The 17,107-nt window shown below is 39.7% G+C and overlaps 6 protein-coding genes across 8 annotated transcripts in view; 4 read left to right on the plus strand and 2 right to left on the minus strand.

The window, feature by feature from the left end:
- The window catches only part of LOC104778897, an 8,351-nt gene extending 7,802 nt beyond the window's left edge, over positions 1–549 (plus strand). The window contains exons 11-12 of the mRNA XM_019240041.1: positions 65–210; positions 293–549. Coding sequence (XP_019095586.1) covers positions 65–210; positions 293–549 — 403 coding nt within the window. The remainder of the gene's footprint in view (positions 1–64; positions 211–292) is intronic.
- Positions 26–3,138, plus strand: LOC104776768 (ATPase WRNIP1-like). Its single transcript, XM_010500886.2, has 3 exons — positions 26–210; positions 293–1,520; positions 2,006–3,138. Exons 2-3 carry the CDS (start codon positions 926–928, stop codon positions 2,995–2,997), a joined length of 1,587 nt encoding a protein of 528 aa, XP_010499188.1. The 5' UTR covers positions 26–210; positions 293–925; the 3' UTR covers positions 2,998–3,138.
- LOC104776770 (glucose-6-phosphate 1-dehydrogenase 3, chloroplastic) lies at positions 3,875–7,769 on the minus strand. The gene is made up of 10 exons (XM_010500887.2): positions 7,449–7,769; positions 7,013–7,227; positions 6,838–6,932; positions 6,656–6,770; positions 6,251–6,456; positions 6,012–6,161; positions 5,808–5,928; positions 4,693–4,922; positions 4,412–4,612; positions 3,875–4,320 (listed from the first exon to the last, which is right to left on the minus strand). Exons 1-10 carry the CDS (start codon positions 7,663–7,665, stop codon positions 4,071–4,073), a joined length of 1,800 nt encoding a protein of 599 aa, XP_010499189.1. The 5' UTR covers positions 7,666–7,769; the 3' UTR covers positions 3,875–4,070.
- Positions 8,442–9,389, plus strand: LOC104776771. The gene has a single exon (XM_010500888.2). The coding sequence runs from the start codon at positions 8,619–8,621 to the stop codon at positions 9,219–9,221; it is 603 nt and encodes a 200-aa protein (XP_010499190.1). The 5' UTR covers positions 8,442–8,618; the 3' UTR covers positions 9,222–9,389.
- Positions 9,952–13,472, plus strand: LOC104776772. 3 transcript variants are annotated; one of them, XM_010500890.2, is made up of 15 exons: positions 9,952–10,069; positions 10,165–10,246; positions 10,684–10,757; positions 10,934–11,011; positions 11,125–11,200; positions 11,377–11,441; positions 11,551–11,652; positions 11,827–11,916; positions 12,006–12,080; positions 12,187–12,219; positions 12,309–12,383; positions 12,475–12,537; positions 12,654–12,725; positions 12,806–12,850; positions 12,947–13,472. In XM_010500890.2, the coding sequence occupies exons 2-15, from the start codon at positions 10,204–10,206 to the stop codon at positions 13,088–13,090; spliced, it is 1,035 nt and encodes a 344-aa protein (XP_010499192.1). In that variant the 5' UTR covers positions 9,952–10,069; positions 10,165–10,203; the 3' UTR covers positions 13,091–13,472. The 3 variants fall into 3 exon arrangements, with proteins under 3 accessions (XP_010499192.1, XP_010499191.1, XP_010499193.1); XM_010500889.2 differs by having other exon boundaries at positions 9,952–10,246; XM_010500891.2 differs by having other exon boundaries at positions 9,953–10,246; positions 12,657–12,725; positions 12,947–13,444.
- Positions 14,624–17,107, minus strand: part of LOC104776774 — a 3,808-nt gene continuing 1,324 nt past the window's right edge. Inside the window, exons 5-15 of the mRNA XM_010500892.1 lie at positions 16,986–17,061; positions 16,599–16,663; positions 16,294–16,395; positions 15,997–16,086; positions 15,823–15,897; positions 15,697–15,729; positions 15,534–15,608; positions 15,382–15,444; positions 15,187–15,255; positions 15,063–15,107; positions 14,624–14,966 (exon numbers count right to left, since the gene is read on the minus strand). Coding sequence (XP_010499194.1) covers positions 14,811–14,966; positions 15,063–15,107; positions 15,187–15,255; positions 15,382–15,444; positions 15,534–15,608; positions 15,697–15,729; positions 15,823–15,897; positions 15,997–16,086; positions 16,294–16,395; positions 16,599–16,663; positions 16,986–17,061 — 849 coding nt within the window. The 3' untranslated portion in view covers positions 14,624–14,810. The remainder of the gene's footprint in view (positions 14,967–15,062; positions 15,108–15,186; positions 15,256–15,381; positions 15,445–15,533; positions 15,609–15,696; positions 15,730–15,822; positions 15,898–15,996; positions 16,087–16,293; positions 16,396–16,598; positions 16,664–16,985; positions 17,062–17,107) is intronic.

Here is a 17,107-nt window from a genome sequence, read left to right on the forward strand (position 1 = left end):
ATAAGTAAAGCACCCTGATACCTCTATATTCCTGCCGATTAAATTTTGAAGTGATTGTTTGTAGGTTGGTAGTGCCATCACATGGGCAGGATTCGGTTTTGTTAAAAAGGCCTCCCTCGTCCCATTCTTCATCATCGCATGAAGGATTGCTCGAGCGTATGTCTGACACGGCTAGCAGGACAGCAGCAAGTTCGTATAGTGGAACTGAAGGTAAATTTGTCTCAAGGATCCTTTGTCGTTTCGGGCTTTATTTGTGGAAAATGAGACTCATTCTGTAAACAAATATTATCAGGAGGTGTGAGACGGGAATCAGGAGCAGCGGGAAACAAAGGGTCAACGTCAGAGGCATCGTTCAGTGAGATGTTGAAGAAGAGTAATAGCATGAAGAAAGTGGCAGCAGAGTCATCTGATGCAACTGAAGGAAGCAAAGGTGGAGGTGGGAAGAAGAAAGGGAAGAAAGGGAGGCAGATAGATCCAGCTCTTCTTGGTTTCAAAGTCACCAGCAATCGCATTCTTATGGGAGAGATCCACCGCGCTGATGATTTCTAACTCCTTTTCTTTCCTTCCTTTTTTGTACAGAATCTTTACATATAAAGATTAGCTTGCTCAAGCTTTAGGCGTATAGGTCCTTTATACACATAGCTTCTATCACATTGGAACACAGGAAATAAAGTAATAATGTTTTTTTCAGTTGAGAAATTGTTTGGTACGTTGGTTCATATTCGTTACAAATGCTACGATCTTGATTGATGCAGCGACTACATCTGACTAGTGTGATAGCCACTGGCACTGGAGAAGTCGACATTTGATAGTAGTTCAAAAGTTGAAAGAGATTAGTTTATATCTTCTGTTCTGTTGCTGGTTTGGCAAAACAAAAGCTGTTGGTCCTGTTACTGTGTACCACTTCGAGAGTAGAGGACAGAAGATGGAGCAGCTAGTGAGCATGGGTTTCTCCAGCGATTTGGCCGCCGAAGCTTTAACGGCCACCGGTGGGGATTCCATCCAGAAAGCCACCGACTGGATTCTCTCTCACCGTTCTTCCCCACAAACTACCACCGCCACTTCACAGCCGAAACTCGACCGCTTCCTCCGCCCCAACTCTAAAACCCTAACCCCCGCCGTCAATGATGATTACGGCAAGCGCCCCAATGCCAAAACCCTAATCCCCTTCGTGGGTGATGATTCCAACAAGCGCCCCAAGCTCTCATCATCATCCAGCCACCGCCAACAACACCAACCGTTATCGGAGCGTATGCGTCCTCGCATTCTCGACGACGTTGTAGGTCAAGACCATCTCCTCTCGCCCGCTTCTCTCCTCCGCTCCGCCGTCGAGTCCAATCGCCTCCCTTCCATTGTCTTCTGGGGTCCTCCTGGGACTGGGAAGACCTCAATCGCCAAGTCTCTCATCAATTCCTCAAAGGACCCGTCTCTGTATCGCTTCGTCTCCTTGTCTGCTGTTACTAGTGGAGTCAAAGATGTTAGAGACGCCGTTGAGAGTGCCAAAAGGCTCAATCTTGAAGGTAAAAAGAGGACTGTGTTGTTTATGGATGAGGTTCATCGGTTTAACAAGTCACAGCAAGATTCATTTTTGCCTGTTATTGAAGATGGTAGTATCCTCTTCATTGGAGCTACCACTGAGAACCCATCTTTTCATTTGATCACTCCATTGCTCTCTCGCTGCAGAGTTCTTACTCTGAATCCCTTGAAACCCAATCATGTTGAGACTCTGCTTAGACGAGCTGTAGATGATTGTGAGAGAGGACTCTCCAATAGCGTTGAGGTTGATGATTCTGTCATTGAGTTCTTGGCTAATAACTGTGATGGTGATGCACGAGTCGCGTTGAATGCTTTGGAAATCTCAGCTACCATGGCTACCGCTAGAGCCGGATCTGGGGCTGTTATGTCTGTTGATGATGCAAAGGAGGCTCTTCAATGCAAACATTTAGCCTATGACNCAAAGATGTTAGAGACGCCGTTGAGAGTGCCAAAAGGCTCAATCTTGAAGGTAAAAAGAGGACTGTGTTGTTTATGGATGAGGTTCATCGGTTTAACAAGTCACAGCAAGATTCATTTTTGCCTGTTATTGAAGATGGTAGTATCCTCTTCATTGGAGCTACCACTGAGAACCCATCTTTTCATTTGATCACTCCATTGCTCTCTCGCTGCAGAGTTCTTACTCTGAATCCCTTGAAACCCAATCATGTTGAGACTCTGCTTAGACGAGCTGTAGATGATTGTGAGAGAGGACTCTCCAATAGCGTTGAGGTTGATGATTCTGTCATTGAGTTCTTGGCTAATAACTGTGATGGTGATGCACGAGTCGCGTTGAATGCTTTGGAAATCTCAGCTACCATGGCTACCGCTAGAGCCGGATCTGGGGCTGTTATGTCTGTTGATGATGCAAAGGAGGCTCTTCAATGCAAACATTTAGCCTATGACAAGGCAGGGGAACAACATTACAACCTCATAAGTGCTCTTCATAAGTCTATGAGAGGAGGAGATGCTAACGCTGCTATCTACTGGCTGGCTAGAATGCTTGAGGCTGGTGAAGAGCCGCTTTACATTGCGAGAAGACTTATAAGGTTTGCAAGCGAGGACATTGGCCTTGCCGACCCTTCAGCTCTTACTCAGGCGGTTGCGTGCTATCAAGCTTCACATTTCTTGGGTATGCCTGAATGCAATGTAATTCTCGCCCAATGCACCGCTTACTTGGCACTGGCTCCTAAATCCATTGCAGTTTACCGAGCAATAGGAGCTGCACAGAAGGTTGTGAAGGACTCTGTTGGACAGAATGAAGGAGTGCCTCTACACCTGAGGAACGCTCCAACCAAGTTAATGAAGGAACTTGGCTATGGAAAAGAGTATATATATCCTCCCAATGATCCTTCTTCTGCCGTAGCTCAGACATATCTACCTCCGTCTCTCCTGCATTATAAGTTCCTGGAATGGCCTCAAGATGCATCAGATGATCTCCATGATCAAGAACACAGGCTCTAACAATTCCTTCTTTGTTTTTTTTTGTATGTGTGTATAGCGAATCAAGTTGCTCAAGTCTTTGTAGACGCTACGTTAATTAGTGGTTTATTTGCTTGCTTCATTGAAGTCTAAAATGGTGGAAACAGAAACCCTTTCTTATTATTCAAGGTACAAAATCGNTTGATGATGCAAAGGAGGCTCTTCAATGCAAACATTTAGCCTATGACAAGGCAGGGGAACAACATTACAACCTCATAAGTGCTCTTCATAAGTCCATGAGAGGAGGAGATGCTAACGCTGCTATCTACTGGCTGGCTAGAATGCTTGAGGCTGGTGAAGAGCCACTTTACATTGCGAGAAGACTTATAAGGTTTGCAAGCGAGGACATTGGCCTTGCCGACCCTTCAGCTCTTACTCAGGCGGTTGCGTGCTATCAAGCTTCACATTTCTTGGGTATGCCTGAATGCAATGTAATTCTCGCCCAATGCACCGCTTACTTGGCACTGGCTCCTAAATCCATTGCAGTTTACCGAGCAATAGGAGCTGCACAGAAGGTTGTGAAGGACTCTGTTGGACAGAATGAAGGAGTGCCTCTACACCTGAGGAACGCTCCAACCAAGTTAATGAAGGAACTTGGCTATGGAAAAGAGTATATATATCCTCCCAATGATCCTTCTTCTGCCGTAGCTCAGACATATCTACCTCCGTCTCTCCTGCATTATAAGTTCCTGGAATGGCCTCAAGATGCATCAGATGATCTCCATGATCAAGAACACAGGCTCTAACAATTCCTTCTTTGTTTTTTTTTGTATGTGTGTATAGCGAATCAAGTTGCTCAAGTCTTTGTAGACGCTACGTTAATTAGTGGTTTATTTGCTTGCTTCATTGAAGTCTAAAATGGTGGAAACAGAAACCCTTTCTTATTATTCAAGGTACAAAATCGAACAAACCCACTTCTATCTCTGTAAACGAAAGAAAACCCAAGTGAAGAAAATTTCCATGGTACCCCATAAACAAACACAAATTAATGAGAAATCTCAGACGTGGTTCTATGAACAAAAAATGTTTGATTGGTTCTTCCACTCTTTCACTGATCAAGATTCAAGGCTTAGGTCTCCCCATTGGACCTTGTGTTTTGCGGCTAGATAATGGGCACCGACTGGACCACGACTGCCGTAAGGATAGAATTCTGGAATTGTCTTCTTTTCTTCTATCTCTTTGAGCAATGGAGTAAACAGCGCCCAAGCAGCGTCAAGTTCATCGCTTCTTATGAACAACCTGCGTTCGCCTTCGATTGCATCCAGCAGAAGCCTCTCATATGCATCTGGGATCTCCTTTGAATACCTTCAACAACAAAAGAACACAACTTTATCGAGTTGGGAATCATATATGCCAAGAAAACGTAAAAGCTCTTCTTCATTATTTTTCAACTCACCTAGCTGAGTAGAGAAGATTCAAGTTACTCCGGTCTAATCTCATTCCTAAACCAGGGACCTTGTTGTTGATTTTCAAATATATAGCTTCATCTGGTTGTACGCGAATGACGAGCTCATTTGTGGTCTGGTCCAAATCAGTACCAGAATTTCGGTTATATAAATTTCCAGGCACATGTCTGAACTGCACCCTTATCTCCGCACTGTATCAAGAAATATAAATATATTACTTATGGAAAAGGCAAATCAAGAAAACTTGCAAGAAAATTCCCAAGTTTGGTACCTTCGAGTGTGTAGTGCTTTCCCAGCTTTCATAAGAAAAGGTACACCATCCCATCTTGCATTGTCGATGAAGAGTGCAGCAGCAGCAAATGTTGGGGTCAGGCTATCTTTTGGCACAGTTTTATCATCAGTATAGCCTGGATAAGTAACTCCTCCTGTGGTTTGCCCCTTATACTGTCCTATCACCACGTCTTCAAGTTGTATTGGCCTCATTGAACGTAGTACCTTTACCTGAATTGATGCAAGGATTTCAAAATACTGCCTTGAACTCAACCATAGTATAATTATAAGAAAGGGAACAATAGTAGACCTTTTCATTTCTGATATCCTCTGCATCCAAACTAACTGGTGTTTCCATTGCGAAAAGAGCTAATATTTGAAGTAGATGATTCTGCATTATATCTCTTATTATTCCGTAATTGTCGAAGTACCTGAATATGAAGAAGAGGTGAGTGTTAAAAGGCTTCAACACAGGAGAAATTAAAAATTTTAGACAGAAGACAACAACGATTACCCTCCGCGTCCTTCAGTGCCGAAATCCTCAGAAAATATGAATTGCACGTTCCTTATATACTGCCTTGACCATAGCGGTTCAAATATGAGGTTTGAGAAACGAAGAACGGACAAGTTCTCAACTAGCTCCTTTCCTAAGTAATGGTCTATCCTGAAAGGATCAACATTCCATATCAGCTAGGTATCTAAAACCAACATCAATACCAATTTTTAGAAATAACTTAGGCACAATATCTCCACCTAAATATTTGGTCTTCCTCCAGGTACTGCTTAAGGGACTTTGTTAAAGCAGCCGAGGTTTTGGAATCTCGGCCAAAAGGTTTCTCGACGATGACCCTAGTCCATCCATTGACAGATGAAGCAGAGGAGCTTGCACATTTCACTGCGTCTNTCAGGCTATCTTTTGGCACAGTTTTATCATCAGTATAGCCTGGATAAGTTACTCCTCCTGTGGTTTGCCCCTTATACTGTCCTATCACCACGTCTTCAAGTTGTATTGGCCTCATTGAACGTAGTACCTTTACCTGAATTGATGCAAGGATTTCAAAATACTGCCTTGAACTCAACCATAGTATAATTATAAGAAAGGGAACAATAGTAGACCTTTTCATTTCTGATATCCTCTGCATCCAAACTAACTGGTGTTTCCATTGCGAAAAGAGCTAATATTTGAAGTAGATGATTCTGCATTATATCTCTTATTATTCCGTAATTGTCGAAGTACCTGAATATGAAGAAGAGGTGAGTGTTAAAAGGCTTCAACACAGGAGAAATTAAAAATTTTAGACAGAAGACAACAACGATTACCCTCCGCGTCCTTCAGTGCCGAAATCCTCAGAAAATATGAATTGCACGTTCCTTATATACTGCCTTGACCATAGCGGTTCAAATATGAGGTTTGAGAAACGAAGAACGGACAAGTTCTCAACTAGCTCCTTTCCTAAGTAATGGTCTATCCTGAAAGGATCAACATTCCATATCAGCTAGGTATCTAAAACCAACATCAATACCAATTTTTAGAAATAACTTAGGCACAATATCTCCACCTAAATATTTGGTCTTCCTCCAGGTACTGCTTAAGGGACTTTGTTAAAGCAGCCGAGGTTTTGGAATCTCGGCCAAAAGGTTTCTCGACGATGACCCTAGTCCATCCATTGACAGATGAAGCAGAGGAGCTTGCACATTTCACTGCGTCTACAAAGATATTTGGAGGGATAGAAAGATAAAAAAGGCGATTCGAGAGTCTTCCACCCTGCAATAAGTTGTGTAATGAATAAGGACACACAAGAACCAAAAAAAAGCAAGAAGACCAAACTGTTCTAGTTTTTACTAATTTTTAAGAAACATTCATAGTTTTCCCACTTCTGTGTCCAAGTGATGCAATCTGGTTGCAAGGCAATCATGAGGAAGGCAGAAAAAAAAAACAATAGGCAGAGGAAAACATCAAATACCTCATGCTCCTTGAGCTTCTTGTCCAATGCAACAAAATGTTCCTGAGAATCATACTGACCCGAATGGTAAAAACATCTCTTGAGAAACTCTTCCATCTTTTCGTTGCAGTTTTCCCTGAAACATCACAACCATAAGTACCAAATTGTCTTGCTGGTTTTTACAAAAAGCAACAATGATTCACCTCTTATCAATTCTACATGTCAGTGTTCTGCTAACCATATCTCTAAGTTCAGCATCTGTCATCTTACTCCTCGCATATCCAAATATTGTAAAATGCTGCAACCAAAAAAACAGCTTACCACATGAATCAATTAATAACAATCGCGAGAAAGAAAGAGGGGAAGGGTTTTACATACCTCAGGAAGACAGCCTTCATAGTAAAGTGCGAAAAGGGCTGGGAATATTTTCTTCTTAGCAAGATCACCAGAGGCTCCGACCACCGTGATACTAACTGTTGACTGGTTTCCCCCGCCATTAGACTCCGCCACAACATTATCTACTTTTATTGTAGGAATCGTTACCAACCCGTCTTTCAATTCCTCAGCTGGGCTTGACTTGGTGGCTACTGAGCCTAAACACACAGTCGTATACGCATTAGAGAACATAACATGTATTGTTCTGTCTAAAGCCGGAGACTCTTGTCTTGTTTTAAAAGAATCAATCTAAATCAAAGCAGACACTGATGAACTAGTGAAATCAATCCTATATATATTATATATGAAAGCTTCAAAGTTACCGGCAAAGCAAGGGATAAAGAAGAAAAACCCAATTGAGAATCCAGTGAAAAGTTACCATCTTGCACTAGAGCAGAGCTCTGAACGGACTTCCTCTGCTGCGATCTAACACAGAGCTCAGATAGATTTGGCCCCTGAGGAGAAGCGGAGTGGAAGGAGAGTGACCGGCGTGGGTCAACAACATTGATCAAGGAAGAATGATTCGACAAGAAAGGAGACGACGAGGTGCGGGAGCGGTAGGTAGGGCAGGAGAGAGACGAAGAAAACGATGACATTTTCGAATTAGACAAAAGAGTGAGTTTATGGGAAGGCTCTCTCTCTCTCACAATTGCGCTAATGGTATAATGATGGAATGGTTGAGGACAATACAATTTGTCAAATTTGGAGCCTTTTGACGAATCCCAAAGGTTATGCCTTTGCCAAAATCTGTGATTTGTGTTGTTGGTATGGTTAAGTGAAGGGTTATTGCTGAATAAAATAATTAATTCAATTCACAAGTTGGCCTTTTTGCTTTCTATTAGTATTTATTTCCTTCCAAAGGGTTTTGCAACTATTGTTAATGTGTCTTCTTTTTAGCCAAATGATCTCCATCTGATTAGTCTGATCAAACTCATTTACAAAACAATTGTTCCTAAGATATTGCAAGAGTTAGACTTGGAACTGTGGGGGACTTTACTCCAAGGTTCGGCCATACTGATGTGATCCCTACCTAAGAGACATAGTTCAATCGCTAACTAACAAACATGCTATCGTGCAAGATGGCTTCGCTTTCATCAAATCACAATCACGGCTAACATTAACATTCACCGTGCTTATAATTAATCAACTCTTTTTTTAATAAACAATTTTAATGTAGGTAGGTCAACCATCTACTTGTGAATTATTTGTTCTTTAAACCTAACTAAAAGTAAAACTCTTATATTTTGCTAAAAAATTCATTGTGATTTAGCTAATTAACTCTTATATTTTAAATAATTTTCTAGAATTTGGTTATTCTTTGTTTTTTGGTATGAGATTAGAGATATATTGAAAAGAAGAAAATGTCGTAAATGGAGTAGAATTAAGTAAACATGAAAAAAGAGGATATACTATAATACTACACATTTGCTCTGTTTCTTCTTTTATCTGCCAAAGAACGCATCAAAGAAAACTCTCATCTCTCTCGATATAGAAAAGAAAAAGGTCAGTAAAGACTCATCAAAAAAATCAGCCATATGTGTGATAAGTAATGAAGAAAGGTAAAGTGCACCCATCTCCTCCTCATCCTCTTCCACCATCTTCTTCTTGGAGTAAAGATTACTCTCTCTCTGTCTTTAAGCTTCTCCCGGCTGCGATTCTTGTTTTAGTCTCCGTTCTCTCTGCCCAAGATCAAGAAGTCCTTGCTTACTTAATCACCACGTCACTCTCCACCACCGTATCTAGCAAGAAGAAGAGAACTCATAAAGTTCCTCTTCTTGACTGTGGATGTTTCGATTGCTACACCAGTTACTGGTCTAGATGGGATTCCTCGCCCAACCGTGAGCTCATCCACCAGATAATAGAAGCCTTCGAAGATCATCTCACCACCAGCGACAGCCCCTCAGCGTCACACAAATCCAAGAGAAACAGGAACAGAGCAAAGAAGAAAGGTAAATCTGAAGAAGAACCCATCGCCAAGATCACAGAACCTCTGAAGCTCACGGTGGTTTCCGATGAAGCAGGAGCTGAAACAGATAAATCGATGAAGAATATAGTGACAGGGCGCAATAAGGGTTTGGCGAGGAAGGTGTTGCCGGACGTTTTGGGTTTATTCAGTTCGCGTTTCTTGAGGTTGTGGAATCCGAACCCTTAAAAGCCATATCGATTGATCAAAAGCTACTTTTGTGTAACAAGAATTGCTATTTTTAAAGTGCCTTTATTGTTAAGTCACCTGGCTATGTTAAAAACGCAGACATATCTTCCATTACTGTTCTTTGTGATTGATCACTTGTTTGAAACTGTGTTAATTTGCTTCAGGCTCTGCTGCATTGCATATTCTTTCTCCTTTGGGTTGGTGGCAACAACCTCACTCTCTATGTTACTACTAAAAGCACACATTTTTGGTATTTCCATTTTATCTTTTTGCTTGGGAACAAAGTTATAAGGATTAGGTTGCATAGTTTCAGAAGGTGGGCCAAGAGAGATGTCTTTGTTTTGATTAGGCACTTCTCAAATATTGTGTGTCTCGTTTTAGATATGTTTATCAACAAATGTTTTAGTTACAATTTTACTTGTTTATTTATGTCCCAACTTTAGGTTATTGAAATTTGTATTTTCATATTCCCAAGTTTAGGTTAGATTATATAGGATATAGAAGTTTCTAAAAACCTATTACCACCATACCACAATGACCTTTGGATAAACTTATCCAAACCGAACCAAAATGTTTGATCAGAGAACCGAACAATATCTACCCGACCGAACAATATCTATGGGCATCTTCTCAGAGCATATTCGCAAGGCCTTGTCATTTCCATTTTTGATATTTCTCGGCCCAGAGAAAATAAAATAAAAATACAAAGAAAGAAGAAAATAAAAAAATGAAAGAAGAAAAAATATTGTTTCTCAAGTCACTTGTGGAACACTGTCCCCTCGACAAGACAAGACAAGTTTTGAGTCTCTCTCTCTCTCTCTCTCTCCTCGCCGCCTCCCTCCGTCGTGGTAAGACCGAATCTGTATCGCCGTGTACTTTTTCCGGAGCTCATCTTCCTAATTCTTTCTTCGATCCTTTCATGCGGCTTCATCTGCCACCTTAGTTCTTCGCTGTACAAGCTCGCAGGGTTTGAGTACTCGTCATGGCTATTCCCCTCGGGAAGCTCACCATCCTCATCGGTGCAGGTCTGTTCATCTATTGGGAGGTTTTAATTTTTCGTACTGCTTAATTAATTTGATCGGTGCTCAAATTGGTCTCTGGTTTTTAATTTCGGTTCGTCGATGTGTAATCGCAATCAGAGAATGCGAAAATTTAGGGTTTTTTGATAAACCCTTTGATTCCTGTAGAATGATCACTGTTTTTGCTTGACTGGCTCTTAATTTTTTCAGCTCACAAATCTTTTTGAACTTTTAGTGTCCTCCACTGGGTTTTGTTTGTTGCTTTAGTTTCTTCAAGCTATCTGAAATAAAGGAATCATTTTTAACTCTCAAGGACCTCTTTGGAAGACTTTTTTTATGTTTAAATTTCGTTGTTACTGCACCGTCGATGATAAATTGTCTTACTGTATTGATAACTTCAGTGCACAAGTTTGATGTTTTCATCTATCTTGCTTTTACGTTAGGTCTTGTTGGGTCAGTGCTTGCTAAAGAAGGGGGCTTACCAGATGTATCCAATTTCGTTTCGGGGGCTTTTAAGGTATATTAATATCTCTGTCACACTGCTTTCCATCATCTTTCACCCACCTTCTGATTTCGAAAAGTGTTCTCTGATTCCATTTTACTATGAAATGTTGGGTGTAAAGCTTGGCGGCTCCTTGTGTGTATGATGATGTTGTTTGGAATAATGGATTAATGGTTTGTATCTCTTGATAGATGGTATTTAGGCAACTGAAACAAGAAGAACCTGCCAAATCATCTAGCAAGCCCCGAAATGATACACTTATGGCCCAGGTTTGTTTGAGATTTATCTACTTACTGACGAGGATAAGTTATCAAATAGTGCTGGATAAGATAGGCGTGTGGAGGACTTAGATTTACTTGTCTTATCTCTATTTTTCTTGTAGGTTAACAGTCTTAGGCGTGAATTGCAGTTGCTGGGTTCAAACAGACCTATCACTATTGTTACGACAGCAGGATCAGGTCCTCTAGAATTTTTATGTTTTGAAGTTTTGTATCCCTCTCTGCTCTAATCTTCTAGCTATGTCATGATCTATCCCTAGCATTAGCAAGTCATTTCATATATGTGACGTTGATCTTTGTTTACTGAAATTATAGCTTAAAAGCTAAAACTTATAACAAATTTCTTCAATTCCCAGGTGGTAGAAAGTATGGTCTGATCATTATAATTGGGGTGATAGGCTACGGATATGTATGGTGGAAGGTAATCTGACTTCATCATTCCTCAGCTACCCAAAATAGTTGCTTGCTCGTATATTCGTATTTTCGTATATGAATCTCCTTGTCAATAATTTTTTATGCAATATTCTCAGGGCTGGAAACTTCCAGATCTTATGTTTGCTACAAGGCGCAGCTTATCAGATGCATGTAATAATGTTGGCACCCAGATCGATGGGTTTTACGTATCACTCAAGGCAAGTTCTTATTTCCCATATTTTCTCTAGTGCTCTTGAAGACTGTTTGCTTACTATTTTTTAATTGATTTGTCCATTAAACTTTATTCTTGTCTGTTATGATCATCTAGTACATAATTTAACTTAGTACCAGAACAACAATTTTGTCTCATTTTCAAAAACATATCATGACAGGGTACAAAAAAGGATTTAAGTTCAAAAATTGATCAGATGGGACGTAGTTTGGATGCGAATACAGAAATCATTCAAGAAACAGGACGGGAGGTATGTTAGATTGAATGTTGAAAAATACTTCTTTCACTGCGTTGTCAAGGCTTTATGATGATCCTAACTGTTTGCTTCATGATATTTAGGTGACTAAACTACAGGATGGTACAGCAATTATGAAGGATGACGTTAAATCTGTTTTCGATGCTGTTGAAACTCTGGTGAGAAAATTCAGTGATTGAATATATGTTCACCAGTTTGCTCTCCCTTAAAAAAACAAGAAATAGAATAAAAAGAGGTGATCAATGTGATCTTTGTAATTTTCAGGCAAGCAAAGTCTATCGTATAGAGGGAAATCAGGTAACATTTGCAGCAGTTGTAGGTGCACATCTTTTTTGCTCATCAGGCATTGTGTTGATTGAATTTGAATTTCTTGGCTATCCATGAAGGATATCACGCTTAAAGGAGTTGGGGCTCTGCACGCTCAGTGTCGGGAGAACCGAAGAATTCAAGAGTCCAATCAGGCATGAGCCTTCTCCATTTTTGCAGTGCATTTTAGGATCTGGCTACATAATCTACATGTTCATCTTATTTATAGACTTCTTTTATGTTTAGGCTTTGCCATCAACGACGTCATTACCAGCCCTCGAGGGAGCTCCTGTGACACCATCGGCAAGGGTAAATGACTAAATCTTTTATCTGGTCTCATGATGAATTTCAACTGTTAATTGCATTGTTGGGATGGTTACTGATTTTGTTCTATTCTTTTGCTTATTTCTCTGTTTTGATGTTAGCAGACTTTATCTTTGCCTCCTGCTTCTCCCCGTGAATCCCAGTCATCTTCAACTTCTAATGGTGCACAACAGGTTTGTTCAATCTCATACTAGAGCTTTGAATTAGAAACTGAACTGTGGGTTTAGCAAATACTGACGTTACATTTGGACAGTCTCGTGCTCCACTTCAACACACTCAATCTATGTCTGGTTTGAAGGTAAAAAAGTTTCTGCCTCTCTTCCCCTCTTAAGTCTCAAACTTCAATATTGGTCAAACCTAACCTAAAACAATCTATTATAAACCTGGGTATCAGGAGATAAATGACAGTGGAACACATTCCGGAGAAACCACGGGAAGCACGAGTTCAGGCCTGTTTAGTATGTTCTCAATACCAAGAATAGGGAGGACTCGTAGTGTGGTCAACACAGTGCCTACTAACTCCATTGGACCCCAATAGTTGCTTGTCAATACCGAAGAGAGAGTTTTGATCATTCAAATATTATGATCAGCAAGCCAGAGATGGGTAAGTGCTAGTAGAGGATTTGAATAGATTATGCTGCGGCTATGTTCGGTCCCTTGCTTAGTGGAGAGAATGTCATACATGGTGCATAATTTTTGTAGGGATGCAACTTATATTTAATTGGATATATATGTCACAATTATTCAGTCTGTTGCTCTGCCCTTTCGTAATCCAGTTTATACAAAAGTCGACGATGGTTTTGTCTGGCCGTCTCTTCTTTTTCCTTTATGTATTGAATAAAAAGGCTGGTCCATTTGGCAATAACATTGTTTCGACCAAAGTTTTCCTTAATAGTGAAATATGATAAGAGATTGTATTATGTCATCTTTTGTTTAGTTAATGTGAAGAGTTATGAAGTGATCATGCTTGGAAACAAGCAAAGTAATTGGGTAGATACAAGATCACTATTTTGCTCAAGTGCCGAGCCACTAGCGACAGATACTACCATTATGACGTGTTTAAAATTGTTTCTGGTAAGAGATGAGAGACTAACATGGCTGATTTCGTAATATAGATGTATATTTTCATTAGTAGCTGAGTTTCAAGTATAGTAGTTGGATCGAGTAGCAAAGACTGTAAGCAAGAGTAGTCACAGGACACGCATGATTCTCAAACTTGAAAGGGCGATGGTAAATTCCAACGTTGCGTTGACTCATATCTTGATCCAGAGTATTATGATCTCAGCAAGACCCAGGAACTGGTTTCCTAATAATTGCAAAAGAATAATTCAATCCAGTGAAAAAACTTGATAAGTTTAGCATGTTCTTCCTTAGTCTGTAACACTAATATTTCTACAATCACAACAGAAACAAAAGTGAATTTGTGTATGCAGAGTATTGAATTTTCTCAACCTTGGAACATCATTTGACGAGCAGAGAATTTAATTTCTCATTTTCGAGACGCGGTATGTAGAATATTAACTATATTCATGCTTGCCCCAAGCCAGTAAGATAGAGTTTTAAAAGGCAGCTAACCAATCCAACCAGCCCAACTCAAATACAACCATCTATCAAGGTAAAGCATCATGCTGTGCAGATGAGAAACACTTATAAACTCCAAAACGACGAGTCAAGAGGTCTGTTAGCTTGCTAATCGTTTCTTTCTTCTTTCATCCTGAATTGATTATTCAACATGTATGGCATGGCATATTACTGTACGCTAGGTTCATAATCGACTTTTCTGGTTTGCGTATCCTGTGTTTCACACTCTATCATATGTTTAGAGTAGATGGCCATATGAGGACTGAACCATGTTAGATAGGGATCTCTCATTGCTCTGATTTCTAACACCACTAACCAGTCCAAAAAGAAGTTCAAAGATCTACACATCTCTGGCACCTGCATTTTTAAAAGAGGGCCAAGATTTCGTTCTGTTTATAGCTTTTATATTAAAAGCCTTCCAATCATAATTGTATTAATACCTCTTTCAAGTTTCAACAGACCAAACCTAATCAAAGGAACAGAAACAAAATTGTGATAAATAAATGACCCATTTGAATATAACCTGCATCCCTACAAAAACTATGCACCATTTAACATTTATGGCATTGTCTCCGATGCATGCAGAAAAGTAAAATCTATTCAAATACTCTATTAGATACAACATGTCCCCTTCTTGTTTGTTAATCCAAGTAATTAAATTAACAAATTCTCTTCAGTTAAGTAGGCACTGTGTTGACCGTACGAGTCCTCACTATTCTTGGTATTGAGAACCTACCAAGCACGCCTGAGCTCAAGCCTGTTGATACACCGTTTCCTCCAGAATATGTTCCATTTGAAACTGTCTCGCGGCTGCTAGAGCTTTCACTTATGTCCTAAGACCCGGATTCATACAAGATTGTTTTAGGCTAGGTTTGACGCATATTGATGCTCAGAACTTGAGGAACAGATAAGAGATAAAGAATCTTTACCTTCAAACCAGACATAGATTGAGTGTGCTGAAGTAGACCCCGTGACTGTCCAAATGAAAGGTCAGTACTCTGTACAACGAAATTTAGTTTCTAACCAAAAAATCTGGTTTCAGATAGAACAAACCTGTTTAGCACCTTTAGGGGTTGACAGCGACTGGGATTCATCGGGAGAAACAGGAGGTAAAGACAGAGTCTGCTTACATCAAACACGAGAGAAATCAACAATAGAACAGAGTAAGATTTGTAACAATCCAGATAACGTGAAGAACAGTTCAAATTCAACACGACACCAGACTAGAAAAAAGACTTAACCATTTACCCTTGAAGATGGTGTCATAGGAGCTCCCTCAAGGGCTGGCAATGAAGAAGTTGATGGCAAAGCCTAAACATAAAAGAAGTCTGTGTAAATACGATGAACATGTAAGTGTAGCAATTTCCTAAAATGCTCTGCACAATGGAGAAGGGTCATGCCTGATTGGACTCTTGAATTCTTTGGTTCTCCCGACACTGAGCATGCAGAGCCCCAACTCCTCTAAGCGTGACATCCTTTATAGATGGCCAAGAAATTCAAATTCGATCAACACAATGCTAGATGAACACAAAAAAATTTCCAACTACAATTGTGATATATTACCTGATTTCCCTCAATGCGATAGACTTTGTTTGCCTGACAATCATGAAAATCACAAGATTATTTCTCTTTTTCTGTTTTAGGGAGAATAAACGGGTGAACATATATGCGATTACTCAGTTTACTCACCAGAGTTTCAACAGCATCGAAAACAGATTTAATGTCATCCTTTATAACTGTTGTAACATCCCGTAGTTCAGTCACCTAAACATTTTGATACATTATAAAAAATGATGAGAACCATCAGAAAGCCTTGACAATGCAGTGAAACAGAAATATTTGTTTAACTTCAATCTAACGTACCTCTCGTTCTGTTTCTTCAATAACCTCCATATTTGCATCCAAATGACAACCGATCCTGTCAACGTTTGAACTTAAATCTTGTTTTGTATCCTGTCATAAAACGCAAACAGATACAAAATGAGACAAATATTGATCTTCTGCACTTGAATTATACTTATTGTACAAGATCATTTGGATGGATTAGCTCACAAAAGATCATCATAACTGATAAGAAAAAGTTGAATGGAAAAAACAAGACAAATTAGTACATGAGCAGTCTATAAGAGTGCTTGAGAAATAAGTGAAGTGAGAACTTGCCTCTAGCGATGAGTAAAAACCATCAATCTGGTTGTCAACAGTACGGCATGCATCTGATAAGCTACGCCTTGTCGCAAACATAAAATCCGAAAGTTTCCAGCCCTTAGAATGTTGCAGACTAATTAAGTGAGCCGTAGGTTTTCAAACAAGAGAAAGAAACTACTAACAACTAAACCAGTTCAAACTAATTAGCAAGGAGAACCGAATGAAATGGATTTTAAAATAAAAATCTTGACTAGTCAACAGCACTTAAAATGAGCAACTAACTAATTTTAAGTAGATTAGGTATGGTGAAGGATCATTACCTTCCACCACACATATCCGTAACCGATCACCCCAATGATAATGATCAAACCATACTTTCTACCACCTGCAGATTCAAGGAAAGTGTTGATGTTTTCTTCCGAGTTTAGATTAACCGTAAAAAAACGAATGGAGTTACGCTAGTGAATTGACTCGCTAACGCTAGGAAGAAAAAGACACCGATTAGAGCATAGGTATGTCGTGTTTGATGTGAGAAAAGTAGCAAAAGAGAAAAAAATACCTGAAATCTGATTTTTAAAAACAATGTCTACATAATTTAAGTGTGCCATAGCCAACTCCAAGTTTCATATCAAACCAGTTTCGTCATTTTAGGAGCAGAAGAGGAATAAAAAAACTCCAATATAAAAAAGTTAAAAACTCCGAAGGACCTGATCCTCCTGTTGAAACAATGGTGATAGGTCTGCTTGAAGACAACAACTGTATTTCATGCCTAATACTGTTAACCTACAAAAAAAAAAAAAAAAAAAAAAAAAAAAAAAAAAAAAAAAAA

The sequence above is a fragment of the Camelina sativa genome, chromosome 3 (genome assembly GCF_000633955.1).
Source record: "Camelina sativa cultivar DH55 chromosome 3, Cs, whole genome shotgun sequence".
NCBI classification, from domain to species: Eukaryota; Viridiplantae; Streptophyta; class Magnoliopsida; order Brassicales; family Brassicaceae; genus Camelina; species Camelina sativa.